We start from the raw sequence: 17262 nt of genomic DNA, 5'->3' as shown, positions 1-17262 counted from the left end.
CAGTCTTCCCATTGGGGACTGTGATTCACCCTGACAGGACTAAACTCAATTACATCACCTTGTTTTGGTCTTACAATATGGGGTACATTTGTTTGTGCGTGATATAAAACTTTGTACGTACCTGTGGACACGACCTCACCTGACCCTCCGTTAGGGGGTTTGATTATTGCCTTTACCGATTTGGTCGCGTCCACCTGGATGTCTTGTGTGATGGTTGCTGGGAGAGGTGCCGACATCGTGCTGGGCTCACTTTCTTGTTCGTATTCCTGAGGGAAGTTTGACATGGGGTGCGACTTGCACAGTTTAACATTTGTAATTTTTTACACTTTCATTTTCATAAACATTGTTACATTTTACACTTTCATTCTTAAGACAGTTACTAAGTGCGTTTTTATCGTACAACCTTGTGCCTTTCTCCGCAACCACAATTCTCTCCATTGCCATGTCTCTCCTCCCAAGATGAAAGTCAGATATGTCAGTTACCTCTCTTTGAAATTCACTTTCCTGTTGCCACAGGTTTAAACAATCATAATGTTTGCTCCGTCTCTTTGCTGATTTGATGAGACATATCCTCCTCCTTAAATTTTGCAACACTTCTGGGCTGAAGCTACCTACTCTTGGGAATTTCTCCCCGTCATGTACCGTCATTCTCTCTCATTCATCACATAAAACCTCTGTGTGTGAACCGTATTTTTCACACATCACGTACCTTGCCGACCCGACTGGTCGGTTTACTAAATCAACCCGAACCGAGGTTGATCGCCCCCTGCCTGAACAACTGGCCCCCATAACTCGTAGGTGTTGCTTTTCTTCAGCGAACCCTTACAAAAAACCAAGATGTCCGGGGCAGGCTGGCGGTGAAGTTTACCGAGTACTCCACTCACTTCTCGCCCACGTTGGCCAGTAACACAATCACTGTATCCAGAGCTGTTGTACCCAACCTAGGGCCCCTGTGAACCTTTATTTACTGGGGCGCGTTCCCCAGCAAGTATCGGTTGTTGGATAGTTCCTGAGTGACCAGCGAACTTCCCTTAAAATAAAAAAAAATTACACAAATCACGTTAGAATGTACAAATAGCGTTTATGACCTTCGTACACAAATAGTACCGGTCAGGTTTACTAATGCACACAATTACGTGCGGTACAATCGTTCAGCACATAAGCAACTAATCTTATGTACTGAGTGACCAACGGAATCGAAAATTACGGCTGCGAATTCCTTCAGCCAGAGCTTGTATGGCCTATATGGGTGTTGCACCAACCCTTTTAGGTGTTGTGCCTGTGGACTGTATAGCGGACTTCCTTGTCTGCTGTACCTGAACCTGCTGGTCTGCTATGACCTCCTGGTCTGTTACAGTATGACCTCCTGGTCTGCTACACTCTAATGCTCAAATTGTATGTTTTAACCAGGGATGCCTCCCTAGCCACCATGTACGTCACTTACACGTATGTACCTCACTAGAACTCGACTTTTCTTGTGGTTCAACCTCAAAAATTGTAAAAACAAACACTCACTCACCACATATACACTTTTGTTTCTATTTCTATTTCTGCGCAGAAATTTTCTTTAGACCAGATGTGTTGTGAATTTGGAGAAGGATCTGTTAATCTAAATTTCGGACACTAAAATAGACTTGCGCTACTTACCACGTTGCCACCTTTCCGCCTGTTGCAATAACACTATCGTGTGATTTGAGTTACGTGGGCGTACCCGGACGCTCCGTTGCGTAATATACGCTGCGTGCGTCGGCCTTTGAGTTGCGTACGCGAGTCTCAGCCCTTTGTTAGAGACACGTGCACGCAAAGCAAATATCCACCGTAACACAATGTACACTTTTATCAATGTAGATGATCCTCGATCATCTACCGCGCACCACACCAATCTCTCCTTATACCTTAGGTAGAGTTGCGTGTGGGCTTTTTACAATTATACCCTTAAATATTACTTTTTATCTTTTTAACTACTAATAGCAACAAATCTTTCTTAGCACGTTATCAATGCAAATGGCAAACAGGAAGGTGAGATGTGAAACTTACACAAATGAACATGCAATTCTAAATTAATCTAATAACATATATTGATGTAAGCACACGCATATAGATATTACATATATGAGACCCTATTAGTGCTTCTACTTTGCATATGAATGTGCAATTTCTTTCACTGCTGGGAGAGAAAAAAAAAAACAACAACAAACCAGTCCCACAGGTCATTTGCATTTCAATGGCCATCCTACAAATAGCAGCGTTAAAACAGGTTCTTGAAGAGAGACAGTTACTAAAAAAAAAAAAAAAACAACTACTTGTGTATTTCTTAAATCAAATATTTAATTATTAACTGTTATTAAACTCTATCTGAACTACTTATGATTGACTATGATATGGACTAAACAAATGCATTAAAAAAAAAAATCATTAAATGATGATTTCTTTTTGACAGTGGATGGCTGATTATTTCCTGAGTCAACTGAAAATCAGCCGTTCAAAAAAAAATATTTTTTTTTTGACCTTCCCAAAATGGCCGCTGCTCCTCCCCCATCCATGAGGTTTACACAAAATGGGGGACAGACCTTTTGTCACAAAGAAAAATCATCATGCCAGCCCCTTTTAGTTATCACGCTATGCAGGGCGATTAAAAATAATTTTAAACCTATTTAAACAGACAAACCATCCAATCTGCGTGTGCAGTTGGCACCAAATAGAAATAAAAACCAGATTTACAAAGACAATAACGTACTGTTCTTACCTTCCAGTTCCCGAATTCCCTCAGCACTCCTTACCAAGTGAAGCAGGCGCTTATCTGGTCAGCACTGCAGTATCCCCGACCTCCAAACGGTTTAACGAGGGATACTACCTTCCACTCTTTGCTGACCGATAATGTCTGCTGAAGTTACCTAGTGCAGATATGTGAAGACCGGAGGAGCTCCCCAATTGACAATGTCTATAATATTTGTCCTATTAAAAACACGTTAAAGGTTAAAGAACACAGTACTTATACTGTAAACATTTGTGCAGTGACAATGTGTAGATGTAATGCAGTGTAACCTTGTTAGCTTAAAAGCTGTATGTGCGACTATGACGCTCTGAGAAACCTTTATGCATTTATAATAACCAATCAAATATCGGTCTAAGGTTCTAACGCCTTTAGTGAGAGAATGAACGTTCAAAAAGAATAATACAATACAAGCTATACACTACCAAAATAACATAGAATATCTAACCAAGTTACTACACATAAAATACAATAAAGACACAATTACTTTTAAAAGGGGAAGGAGAGAGAGAATGACTTATAACATTAAATAAGAGACAATATGGTTGCAGATAAAACTACACATGTGAGGAACAATCGCTGCGCAGTTATTCAATGCTGAGAATCTTTGTGGAGAAAATACTTGACCTTACCCATACTGGCTGTCCCTATATACACAACCCTACAATACCGCATGGGACAGAAGCTAGACTCCATTTTGAGAAAACTCCCATGAAGACTGCAACACATGGTTGAAAGGGGGAGGGGAAAACACCCGGCAGCAGCCATTTTAGATTTGCAGGTCCAAACACATGGCACTCTCTACTACACCACAATCACATAGCAGAAGACACAAGACTCCATTTTATTCCAAAATGTCCAAGCCTCAGAACAATGCATATGTTCTGATTTTACAATTCCAAACCATCTAAATCACCTTTCACAATTTCAATCCAACTTCCTAGAACCATCTTATTCACTTTCACATTCCAAACAACTTCAGTATCTCAATAACCAGAGCATATTCATCACAAGACCAGATCACAATGTAACCACACATCTCAGCCCGCCACTGCCACAAGCACATGCCCAAACGCAACTGCATGGTGGTATTTATGATTAACAAGATATATATTATAACTAACCAGTACAATCTATTTTAAATCACCATAGGCAAACAAATACCACAAATGCTATGCTACAGGTTGTCTAATGTCCCAGCTACCATCACAGATTCCCAGATCTATCACACAAACACCCAACAATCACACAACCAAGTTACAATATCCTATTTAAACCAGAAAGCAATCTGTCTATATTTCCTTATCTAGCCATGTGAATTCAATACTTAGCCTTTGGTGCCTGGTGATGATCCAGCCATGCTTCTGGGAGCTTTGTTCTGAGTGTCGCTTCATTACATCTGTTCTCTGAGGCCACCAGCAAAAAACTGACCCCCAACCCCCCCAGACAGGAACTATCCTCCTGTGTGTCTGTTCCTAGGGGAGGGGTCTCTCTCTCTCCTTTGTATATGTTAATCAGGTTCAGCCCTGAAAATCTTAGTAAAAGGTTGGCTTGATCATCCATTGTTCTCAACAAAGTGATCTCAGCTTTTATACATATAATCATATCTATCCGCTGCAATGTCCCACAACTTCACAACCAGCATCAAACTAACCCACACATCATTCTGCTTGCTTCAATACCAAACATGATGGGCGCATCTGGTTCTGTTCAGATAATTCATATTCATGACATCAATTCATCAGCCAATTCTAAATCTCCATGATGTCTGGTGCTTGACATTATTATAACCATGTACTGTATGAAACAAGCGCCGAATCCATCTCCGTGCCATGTCCGAGCAAATGCGTGTGTTTCCATATATTGCTGTGCTCACTGCGCATATTTGCAAGTATAGCGACTTAAATGTGTGTGTGGTTTGTATGTTCTCTCTATGTAATATTTTTGACTTTGACAAACCACTTAACTGACAAATTATTTTCTGAAAAACTGCTCAGAAAATGTCGTGTTTTTTAATGAGTGAATTAGGTGTACAATGTGTATTAGACCTTATTAAAAATGATTTTAATTAAAAAGAAAAAATATATATATTTTTTATATTTGAAAAAAACATCATTTTTGTTACACATCGGAACACCGCTTGCAACCATCGGAACACCGCTTGCAACCATCGGAAACATTGCGACCATCGCAGCTTTCATTTTGAATGCCGGGACAACCACCAGGTACACGGGTGGTGGTGGTGGGGGGGGGGGCTAATTTACACTTTCCCAGTGGCTGCTATTGTCTGCAGCTGCTGGGTGGGGGATCCTGCTGTGCTGACCGATCAGCAGTGATCGTCAGCCCGGCAGACACAGGGGGAGAGTGCAGGGAGGCAGAGATAGCTTCCAGTCCCTCTGACAGCAGCAGCGGAGGAAAGTTTATGTTCACTGCCGCTGCTAACACTCTCTGACTGGTCGCATCCTGTGCGACCAGGTCGGATAAGACACTTGCTGGTGTGGTCGCATCTGATGCAATCATGCCAGGCAAGGGGTTACTATGCTTCAGCTTGGTCCTTTGGTTTCTCACATTATCTATCCCCTCTTGGGATGGAAGTATTCTTACTTCCTAGTTGGTTTCTTGCCTTCGTAATGAATACTGCCCAATACTGGGTTTATTCAGATTTGTTAGAAAAACAAAAAAGCAAGCAACTGGGCAAAACCATGTGCACTGCAGGTGGGGCAGATGTAACATGTGCAGAGAGAGTTAGATTTGGGTGGGTTATATTGTTTCTGTGCAGGGTAAATACTGGCTGCTTTATTTTTACACTGCAATTTAGATTTCAGTTTGAACACACCCCACCCAAATCTACCTCTCTCTGCACATGTTACATCTGCCCCACCTGCAGTGTTGCCCATTAGTGGGCTTTTGTGCTTTGCTAACAAATCTGAATAAGGCCCATTGTTCTCTCATATTTTTTCAGCATCTACTAAGGGCCTAATTCATATCTGATCGCTGGGCTGCGTGTTTTTTGCTGCCCTGCGATCAGATAGTCTCCGCCTACAGGGGGAGTGTATTTTAGCTGTGCAAGTGTGCGATCGCATCTGTAGCTGAGCTGCTTGTGCAGTCTCTGTGCAGCGCAGGACTTACTCTTCCAGTGCGATAGAATCCTGCTGATCGGGGCCGGAGCGGACGTCAGACACCCTCCCAGAAAATGCTTGAGCCCGCCTGCGTTTTTCCGGACACTCCCTGAAAACGGTCAGCTGCCACCCACATAGACCTCTTCCTGTCAATCACCTTGCGAACGCCCGTGTGAATGGATCCTGTTGCTGAAAGCCGATGCCCGTTGTAGTCGTCCAACACGCCTGCACATTGCGGCTGAGACGCATGCACAGTTCAGATCTGATCGGCCGCTGTCCAAAAAACGCACAGCAGTGGTCAGATCTGAACTACCCCCTAAGTCCTCATAGCCACCGATGCTTTACCTGCGATTGTATCGCTAATACGCCTTACATGTGTCTTTTGTCTAGCATTTTTGACACATTTTGTAAGCTTCCTGATGCTTTTAAATGAATTAGACGCAAATGATGTAACACAGAGGTTCTCAAACTCGGTCCTCAGGACCCCACACAGTGCATGTTTTGCAGGTAACCCAGCAGGTGCACAGGTGTATTAATTACTCACTGACACATTTTAAAAGGTCCACAGGTGGAGCTAATTATTTCACTTGCGATTCTGTGAGGAGACCTGCAAAACATGCACTGTGTTGGCCCCCGAGGACCGAGTTTGAGAACCTCTGATGTAACAAGTACCATTCACAAAGTGCTACCACAATGGAACACAACACAAGTAAAAAAAACCAATAAGATATCACTAGAAACCACTGATGTCTCGTGTCAGAACAGATAACATACATTTTGCAAACTTTGGAAAATGCACTCAAACAATACCAGTTTGTATGAGGCCTAAAGTTGCACAAAAAGACCGCGTAGGGAGCATAATGCGACCACAGCGGCATAAACGCACCGTCCAGGGCCTCCGCAGCGCCGCTCGAGGCACCACATGGCCTGTGAGGGGTTAATGTTTTCGGCTGGGAGGAACTCAGAGAGTGGGCCGGGGGGCCCATTGGCTGCAGCATGATAGGGGGCTGGCCTGTCATGCATATAGGCAGCCGGCAGGATACTTCCTGCCTCTCTTCAGCCTTTTCGTTAGGACTGCAAGTATCACCCTCCTTACATTTAACTAATCTCCTTATTCTCTGCTCACATCTCATTATTCTTTTTACATTTCCCTTCCTCTGATATTTAACCCCTCTTTCTGCTATTACTATCCTTATAATCTTTCTAATTTTGCTGTCCTCACTTCTCTTAGTATATCTCTTACTGTATCTCAGCTCTCCTCCCCTCAGGCATGGCCGCTAGACGCCCCACCCGCTCCGCTGGCCTCCCCGCCCGGCTCATGGACGCGTCTGCTGTCCAGCCGGCACGGGGAAGACAGGCTGCAGCGGCCGTACGGGAACCCCAGGGCGCGCGCGGCCGGGCTCAGCCGCCCGCCCGGGCTCCCCCGCGCGTGCGCTCTCCGTCCCCGCTGCTAGCCGTGGCGGGGAACGGAGCGCTGGGCGGCCGAAGAGGTACGCGGCAAAGAGCCAGGGATGGTGTCCTGCCATCCCTGAGCTCGCCGCTCGCTACACGCGGCTGCCCTGATCACGTGGGGCCGGGACAGAGCTCCCGGCCCGCGGATCAGCAGCCGCAGGCCAGCAATGAACACGTGGGAAGTGGGGGTCGGGAGGGGGGTCGTGCGGCTGCCAGACCTGCACAGGGCAGGCAGCGCGCGCGTGGCACTAGGAATACTGCCACTAGGGGGGCCCAGATGAGGCCTGTCCCCACTGTTCACCCCTCATCAAGTCAGGTCCAGCCCGCGCCCCCCCACGACAGGGAGGGGCGTCGCCCCCGCCCCGCTACTGCACACCCTCCTCTACCTATCTCCGCTAGGGAGGGGCCCATACGTCGGGGGCGTTCTGCGTCCGCCCGCGGCGGCGTGCCCCACCGGGCCTCTCCTGCCGGGGGTGCCCCTGTGGCGCCCCTCCCCTCCAGGATACCGCGTCTGGCTCGAGGCGCTGCGGCCGCCGTCCACGGCCATGCGCCTCCGACGGGGGTTCCTCACCCCAGGGGGCGGCGTGCGCAGTCGGGGGGTGTCCGTTCCGCACCTCCTCGCGGCCGGTCATCTCCTGCTAATGTGGATACGGAGGGGTCACATGCCTACATTGCGCCTCCTCCCGCCAGTAGCGATGACTGTTCAGTTTCTCCTCCGGTGGCCAATACGCGAGATCGGAGAAGATCGCGGCGGGAGCAATTGGCGCGGGATTTCTCCCAGCGGGACGGCGATACCGTGACGCCCGACAGTGAGGGATCATCGGGGTCCTTGCTCCCAGCGGGGGGTTTACGATCCTCCCGTAGGGAACACGACCCGCGTGGCGGCTCTGAATTTCCTACGCAGGCCACGGCAGCGGCACCCTTGGTGGACCCCACTGTTCTGTCCGCCATTTGTGCGGCTGTTGTGTCGGCAGTGGCGCCCTTGTTATCCCCCGTACCCGGGGGACTTGGGCGGTCCCCCACTTCTTTGGCGGATAGCATTGCGCAGGCTCTTGCCCCGCTTCTGTCCTCTGGCGTGACCGTTCCCCCGCCTGCCCCGCTCCCGGCTGCGGCAAACTCGGTGGAGGAGCGGGAAAACCATGTCTCTTTTGTCCCCCCAGCCGCGGACGTCAGGAGAGAAATGGAGTCTGTCGGCGCTTCCGCGAGTCGGCCAGTGGCCGTTGAGACGGACGGTGTTCCCTCTCGTGCAGGTGAGTCTTCATCGGACCCCGACTGGTCCCGGGGAAGCGCGGTTACACCCCTTAGCGGCTTAGGATCAGTTTCTCACTCCGGCTCCTCTAGTGCTGGCGGCAGGGTGCGTACGGTTTCTAGCAAGCGCAGCAGGCGCAGCCGCAGGCGTCGGTACACGGACTCTTCCCTTGCCTCCACGTCCTCGGAGGGCCTGTCCTCCTCTGATGGCGGACTGCACAGGGTTAAGCGCCGCAGACGACGCGAGCGTCGGTATTCAACCTCGTCCGCCTCCCAAGTCTCGGTGGAATCGGACACCGTGCACTGCGCTAATACGGCGGTGCAACGTGGTCTTAGGCCCCGGGTCCGGGATAGAATCCGCAAGGGCCAATATGTTAATATTTTCGCTCTCACTAGTGACGATAGAAAAGCCTTACTTTCCGCCAAGAAAAAGGGGCAGGGCAGCGAGGACGCTCTGCGCTCCTACCCGAATTGGGTACGCTGCATGTTGATATTTGCGGCATGTTACATAGAGACCCGCCCGGACGAACATATGAACATAGTTCGATATCAATTCCTCATACATGTTCTGTACCACAAGTATAAAGGGTCGGCCTGGCGTCGTTATGATGAGGATTTTCGCCGAAAACAACACGGGCGGCAGATCTATAACTTCGGCAAGAAGGATGTGGAACTGTGCTCGGAACTGACCCAGGGTTCGGCCGGCGCTGAGGAGAGCGGCACAGCGAGGAGATGGGCTAAGCGTCCCACCCCTCGTTCTGCCGGCTTTCGCGGCGGTTCAGGGCGCGCGGGGCATGGAAAATGCTTCGCTTTTAATAATGCACAATGCGACTTAGGTAGCCGCTGTCGTTTTCGTCACTCCTGTATCCGATGTGGGGGGGCCACGGGATTAAGGACTGTTCCAGTCCTGGGGTCGGAGGTGCGTCCGGTCCTCAGACCCGGCAGAGCCGCGCGCCCGCGGCCTCTGGCGTTGGCCACAGCCCCCACCCCAATTAGGCTTCGGGCACTCCTTCCCTGGCTGCGACGGTACCCGCGCCCGGCTGACGCCCATTTCCTACACTCGGGATTCGCGTCAAGCTTCCCTTTACCTATACATGGGCGTGTGGGCCCCGGGACGGGCACGAACCTGCGCTCGGCCAGGGAATTTCCGGAAGTGCTCCGCCAGAAGGTCGAGGCCGAGGTGTCGCTAGGTAGGATGGTGGGCCCTTTCCGGGAACCCCCCTTGCCGGACCTCGTATTGTCCCCCGTTGGCATAGTTCCCAAAAAGACCATGGGAAAATTTCGCCTTATCCAGCATCTGTCCTGCCCTCCAGGGTCGTCGGTTAATGATGCCATCCCCCCGGATCAGTGTAGGGTTGTTTATCTATCCTTTGACTCAGCCATCGACACCATCCGGTCCTTTGGTCCTGGGGCAATGATGTGTAAATTGGACATCCAGTCAGCGTTCCGCCTCCTCCCGCTGCACCCGTCCGCCTTTCGGTTTATGGGTTTTCAGCTGGACGATGGTTTTTACATCGATCGGTGCCTCCCTATGGGGTGTTCCATCTCTTGCGCCTACTTCGAGCGTTTCAGTTCTTTCCTCCACTGGTGTCTCCAGCAGGAGACGGGCGAACGGGGCATTTCGCACTACTTAGACGATTTCCTTTTTATCGGCCCTTCAGATTCGGATCGCTGCCTCCTTTTGCTGCAGGGGGCTCTCGCCCTCTTCGCGCACTTTGGTGTTCCGGTGGCACCTGAGAAGACGGAGGGTCCCTCCGCCTCCTTGGTTTACCTCGGGATTCAGATTGATACGGTCGGTGGTTTGTGTATGCTCCCAGCGGACAAGGTGTTGCGTTTGCACGATGGTATCCTATATGCGCTGGCGGCGGGCAAGCTCACGCTCAAACAGGCTCAATCCTTATTGGGCCTGTTTAACTTTGCTTGCAAGGTGATACCCATGGGTAGAGTCTTCTGTAGAAAATTGGAACGGGCTACCGTGGGGGTTAGACGCCCACATCATTTTCTTCGATTGTCTCTTGAAATCCGAAGGGATTTGCGCATTTGGGACGAATTTCTTATTCGTTTCAACGGCATCTGTATTTGGCAGGAGACGGCTGTGTCTAGCCCAGCCCTGGAGCTTTTCACGGACGCCTCTGGCGGTTACGGGTTCGGAGCTTATTTTGCAGGCCGTTGGTGCGCGCGTCCCTGGCCTCGGGCCTGGCTTAGCGGGGGCCTTACGTCAAATATGCTGTTGCTGGAAATATTTCCCATTTTAGTCGCTCTGGAATTGTGGTGCGCGGCCCTGCGGAACAAACAGGTTATCTTCTGGTGCGACAATTTGGGCGTGGTCTTTGCCATAAACCGGCAAAAATCCACTTCCTTGCCGGTTCTGCGGGTCCTTGCACAGATAGTCTTGCTCTGCTTGGTGAACAACATTACGGTGCGAGCAAAACATGTCCCTGGCGTGCGTAACGAAATTGCGGATGCCCTGTCGCGCGGCGATTGGCAGCGGTTTCGGCGCTTGGCTCCTGCAGCGCTACTCCATGGGGAATTATGTCCTGCTTATGTGTGGCAGGTCATCCACCCGGATTGGAGGAGTTAGCACACAGATCGTTGGCCCCTGCTACGTTTGCGGCCTATCGTGCCGCCTGGGAACGGTGGAGTCGCTTCCTCCTGGAGCGAGGCCAGAGTGGTAAGACCTCTCACACTTTACTCTTAGAATATATCTGGATGCTGTACTCCGACGGGATTTCGCGGGCGTCTGTTAACAGGATTCTGGCGGGTATATCATACTTTCGGCAGCTGCGGGGGGAAGCGGATTTTACGAAGTCCTTTTTCCTCCGGCGGGTGTTGAAAGGTTGGGCACGGGCGTCCCCGCCCCTCCCAGATACTCGTCTGCCGATCACTGGGGCTTTGCTGCGGCGGATTTTGGGATCCCTCCGGAGTATTTGCTCCTCGGGATACGAAGTTCGCCTCTTCATGGCGGCCTTTACGATGGCCTTCCATGGCGCGTTCAGGGTGGGCGAGCTGGTGGCCGTCTCTCGGACTTCTGCCTCGCCCATGCTGGCGGCCCACGTCGTCATACGTCCCGACGGTTTGTGGTGCAGGATTCAGCGCTCCAAGACTGACGTAGCCGGCAGGGGGCAGTGGGTTCGAATGGGCCGGGCCAGTTCGCGGGGCATTTGTCCGGTTTCCGCGGCCCTGGCTTATTCGTCCCTTCGGCCTCCAACGCCCACTGGGTGGCTCGTCCATAGCGATGGGTCCCCGTTGACCAGATATCAATTCCGGTCGGTTTTGGGGCGTTGTATCTTGTACCTGGGTCTATCTCCGGCCGACTATGGGACTCACTCTTTCCGCATCGGCGCGGCTTCAGCAGCTGCTGCGGCGGGTTGGTCCGAAGTCGAAGTCCGGGCACTGGGTAGGTGGAGGTCTGGTGCAGTCAGACGCTATATCAGGCCTTTTCCTCCCAGTGCACCCATTTGAGGACTAGCCGCTCGTCGCAACTGCATTTTGCGGTTGTGGGGGCCTTGAGGAATTTTTGTTTTATCGTTGGTTTTACTACGGCTTTTGCCGGCTAACGAAGTTTCGTTTTTGCCTCAAGTCAAATTGGGTGGCCCAACCCCCACCCCTTTCCACTCCCCGTTAGGGACGTAGTTAGGTTCCCCATTTAGCAATGCCGTATTTTATGTAATTTCTGACCTTCATTACACCCTTCTTTTACAGGACGGCGGTTAGATCCGCGCTTTATATGGTTCGTGGGCCATTCGTACATCTATTGGCTGTCCGTGTCGGCTCTGGCCTACGACACAACCCGTTTTCCTGAACTGCGGGCCGTGCGCTGGTTGGGGCGTAGAGGCCTCCGCTGGGACGGCCTGCGGGACTGGCTTAGGGCGGCAGTTGGCCGTTTTGGGTATCCGCTGTTCTTGGTGGTACATCTCGGGGGCAATGATTTGGTACACCGCACGGGCCTTGACATTCGCCTCGTGATCCGGCGCCAGCTGCTGGCACTTATGGCTGAGTGGCCGTTTTGCCTGATCCTCTGGTCGGACATGGTCCCCCGGCGATCTTGGCGTGCATGGCGATCTTCTGGGATGACTTTATGCACGTCCTTCGGTCCCCTTCGGTAGTTGTTTAGGTAACATTAGTTAAGGTTTAGTCGTTCATTAGTGTCTAGTTAGTTTTGTCGGTTTTTTAGCCCCTCCTCTAGTTAGTTGTTAGTTCGGTGGCGGCGGCAGGTTGGTAACCTGGCAGTTGGCCGGTTTAGGAACGGTTACTTAATTTTTAACCATGACTTCAAGGTGAGAAGTTGGGGTGTGTTTTAGAAACATTTTCTTAGTCGTTTGAATTAGTTTCCGGGCATCACTTTACCAAGTGGAGCCCATTAATTGGTAAAAACATATGTGGATGGCGGGGCTGGTGGCCCGAATTTTTTACCTCATAGGGGCGGAGCGTACCTCCGTCCCTACAACTGTTGGTGGGCAGGGGTAGTGGCAGAAGGTCGACCCCTGTCCTTGGATTTTTGAATTTTTAATGTCCAGGATGCAGGCAGGAGGCCGATCCCGGAACATTGGGGGCAGAAGGCTCCCTCACACATATGTTTTTATTGCTTATTTTTTATGTATTACAATGTTTTTTCACCCATGTTACTTTATTATGTTAACCGTTCTTCTCCCCGCCACCTTAGTTAGAGAGGGAAGTCTACATTTTAGTTTTAGCATTTAATAGGCCTTCCTCTCAGTCAGAAAATAAAAGCTGACCCCTTTCACGCCAATTACAGTTGTGGTGTTTTTATTTCATAGAATAGGTGTGCTTGAGTGGTGAGTGGATGCATCTGACGTGTGGGGTTTAAGAATTGGGCAGATTTAAGTATTATTAAAATACATTTATATAAGCAACAAATGCAGTAAAATACAAATATTTTGTGCATGTCCTTAGACTTATGATGTAAGGAGACTACAGAGACACGTAGAGCTATGCAACAAAGGCCCTCATTCCGAGTTGTTCGCTCGCTAGCTGCTTTTAGCAGCATTGCACACTCTAGGCCGCCGCCCTCTGGGAGTGTATCTTAGCTTAGCAGAATTGCGAACGAAAGATTAGCAGAAGTGCTACTAAATAATTCCTTGCAGTTTCTGAGTAGCTCCAGACCTACTCCTAGATTGCGATCAGCTCGGTCCGTTTAGTTCCTGGTTTGACGTCACAAACACGCTCTGCGTTCAGCCAGCCACTCCCCCGTTTCTCCAGACACTCCTGCGTTTTTCCCTGACACGCCTGCGTTTTTTTAGCACACTCCCTGAAAACGCCATGTTGCCGCCCAGAAACACCCCTTTCCTGTCAATCATTCACCGATCAGCAGTGCGACTGAAAAGCGCCGCAGGATCCACAGCAAAACTGCTAAGTTTTTAGTTTAATAAATAAGCGCATGCGCCTAGCGTGCCTTGCGCATGCGCAATTAGCAACAAATCACAGCATAGCGAAAATCGGCAACTAGCGAACAACTCGGAATGACCCCCAATGGGCCTAATTCAGAGTTGATCGCAGCAGCAAATTTGTTAGCAGTTGGGCAAAACCATGTGCACTGCAGGGGGGGCAGATGTAACATGTGCAGAGAGAGTTAGATTTGGGTGTGGTGTGTTCAAACTGAAATCTAAATTACAGTGTAAAAATAAAGCAGCCAGTATTTACCCTGCACAGAAACAATATAACCCACCCAAATCTAACTCTCTCTGCAAATGTTATATCTGCCCCCCCCTCTGCAGTGCACATGGGCCCTCATTCCGAGTTGATCGGTCGCAAGGCGAATTTAGCAGAGTTACACACGCTAAGCCGCCGCCTACTGGGAGTGAATCTTAGCTTCTTAAAATTGCGACCGATGTATGCGCAATATTGCGATTACTAACTACTTAGCAGTTTCAGAGTAGCTCCAGACTTACTCTGCCTGTGCGATCAGTTCAGTGCTTGTCGTTCCTGGTTGACGTCACAAACACACCCAGCGTTCGCCCAGGCACTCCCACCGTTTCTCCGGCCACTCCTGCGTTTTTTCCGGAAACGGTAGCGTTTTCAGCCACACGCCCCTGAAACGCCGTGTTTCCGCCCAGTAACACCCATTTCCTGTCAATCACATTACGATCGCCGGAGCGAAGAAAAAGCCGTGAGTAAAAATACTTTCTTCATAGTAAAGTTACTTGGCGCAGTCGCAGTGCGAACTTTGCGCATGCGTACTAAGCGGATTTTCACTGCGATGCGATGAAAAAGAACGAGCGAACAACTCGGAATGAGGGCCATGGTTTTGCCCAACTGCTAACAAATTACCCCCAATACCATATTTATGCTTTAATAACGTGTGACGACACAGAGACTAAATCTTTATATTCCAATTGTTGACAGGTGGACAAGAACCTGGGAACGGACCGGTGCCCCTGACACTCAGCCCTGACATTCCTGGAAACAAGTGTGAACTAAGTGACTGTCCCAGGGATTCAGGATGCTACATCACGTTAGAGAATACAGAAAACAGCAAGGAATATGTAGAGACAGATAAACTGTGTGACGCTGTACAGCAAATCATCATCACGGAATCCAACTAACAAGCCTCACTTGGACACTGGACCACTACGGAACAAGTCTGGCTTCACTCCAGCAGTACCACTCTCCACAGACTTTTAAGATGTGAAGTTACTGTGTAGTAATTTCACTATATCACAGTATTTATTAACAAGATGTACAACAGTAGATGGACCTTCAAAATTATAACCTGGCAGCTTTATCTGATCACAGACTCTTTAACTGGCCATGTATCATGAATAAGGAGAACTATGGTTCCACCAAGAAACTTTACAGTGTACATCATTTATGAGCTGCCAGTGATGGATTTCTGGAGAACAGGCTGTATGTCAGACACTTTGGCTTATTTACAGCGTACAAGTACAGTCATAGTATATATAGGGTGGTATTCAATTGTTTAAAAAGTCAGTTGGGTGTCTGTTTTTTCCTATCTAATAGGAAACAAACAGACACCCAACCGACTTTTCAAACAATAGAATTCCCCCCATAGAGTATAATACAAGTACTTCTGTTTGTAGCGGATTCACAAATGTGCAGTTTACAAGCAAGCATAGATTTCAGCATTACGGATCAAACCGGATGGTGCGTCTTTTGCACAAAGCACAGTACTCAAACTAGGAAATGAAGACCGGTATCCAATTAGCGCGGCTGATTACTGCCGATGGGGCTATCCAATTAGCCCTCTTGCCGGCGCATATCTGGTACTTTGTTTAGCCTAACACAAGCAGACAAAACCAAATCTCTAAAACCATTTTTTTCCATGATCGCTGGCGCGAAAATACATAGGTCTGTGACTTTTCACGGATCTTATGTATTTTTGAGAGATAACAGTCAATTTTTCAGGCGCAAAAAATGGGAGCCTAATTGGATAGGCCCAAAAATAATTGGCGCTAAAAAAAAAAAATTTGCGAAAACCTCTGTTTTTATGCCCACATAATTTTTAGGACTAAATGGATACCTGCATGGGGGGCTTTGTCTGTCTAAAATTAGCAAAGTGTGAAATGGTTGGACAAATTGGAGGCATCTCCTGAGCTCAAATAGTCTGGATATATTACAACTGTATTTTATAGGTAGCCATGTGTACACCTAGAATGATTGGCATGTACACTGTGTGCGCATTCTAGATAACAACATCCGTAAAATGTGCCAAACATAAAACACAGGTTGGACAAACAGATGAACTGCATGGAACTGAAACGGTCACTTTATTGTTGGAGTGGACCAAAGGGGTCACAATTCCATCATTGGGGAGGCAGGGACTACTACAGTTTGATATTGCAACCTTTTTTAAATTGATGAAATTTGCACACAAAAAAAAAACCATAACTTCTTTGTCCCAACTCTCTAACAATGAAGCGTCAATTATTTGCAATCTCTGTCAATTTAGAACTGTAATATCACCAGCGATGTTAACATAGCTCTGAACTTTCCTCATTCATTTCAGTGGGGTTTCAATGGGGTTTTTACCCAATTCATTACAAGTAGTAACCCATGGATATAAATGGGCACATTGAAATGAATGGGAAAAGCTCCAGGCTAGTTACAGAGTAGTTTGACTTCTCACCACGTTGAAGGTTGTCAGCCTAACCCAAATGACCCTGATTTACTTTATTTTCTTCATGGGACTGGAATTCCCTAACAACAGTTCCAGCATAATGTCCACATATCAGTGTTTTACAAGATGTGCTACAAAAAATTACAGTTAGTAGCGGACTAACTGACAGAATGCTATGAGCAACTTCTCCACTTTATCTCTCTCCATACACCTAAAGATTTATCTTCCAATCTGGCTGGTTGGAACGAAAATCAGGGAATGGATGGGAGCAAATGTCAGTTGACCATTTCAAATGGTCAACTGTCATTTGCTCCCATCCATTACCACATTTTCGTTTCAACCAGCCAAATTGGAAGATAAATCTTTAGGTGTATGGGCACCTAAGACTATCCACATGGAGAAAGGACTTCTGGATTATGCCATTTGCATGTCAGCCCTGTGAGCCAATGTCCCACCCAAATACAAAACACACAGTGGATGCGGCATCGTTTTCTGTGCCTTAACCACAGGGATTATGGGACTGATCCAGAGGTAAAGGCCGATCATGCGCAGCTGCAATTTCTCACGTATTCTCA

At 48.7% G+C, this 17262-nt stretch overlaps 1 protein-coding gene across 4 annotated transcripts in view; it reads left to right on the top strand.

Moving 5' to 3' along the window:
* Window positions 1-16921, top strand: part of SAMSN1 (SAM domain, SH3 domain and nuclear localization signals 1) — a 155505-nt gene extending 138584 nt beyond the window's left edge. For all 4 annotated transcript variants that reach the window (XM_063956344.1, XM_063956345.1, XM_063956346.1 and 1 more), the window contains one exon: window positions 14956-16921. In XM_063956344.1, the coding sequence (XP_063812414.1) occupies window positions 14956-15155 (200 nt within the window). In that variant the 3' untranslated portion in view covers window positions 15156-16921. The remainder of the gene's footprint in view (window positions 1-14955) is intronic.
* Window positions 16922-17262: the final 341 nt, after the last annotated feature.

This window comes from Pseudophryne corroboree, chromosome 2, assembly GCF_028390025.1.
Source record: "Pseudophryne corroboree isolate aPseCor3 chromosome 2, aPseCor3.hap2, whole genome shotgun sequence".
Taxonomy (NCBI): Eukaryota; Metazoa; Chordata; class Amphibia; order Anura; family Myobatrachidae; genus Pseudophryne; species Pseudophryne corroboree.
Note: the sequence above shows the minus strand (reverse complement) of the source record. Positions and strands in the feature narration are given on the sequence as shown.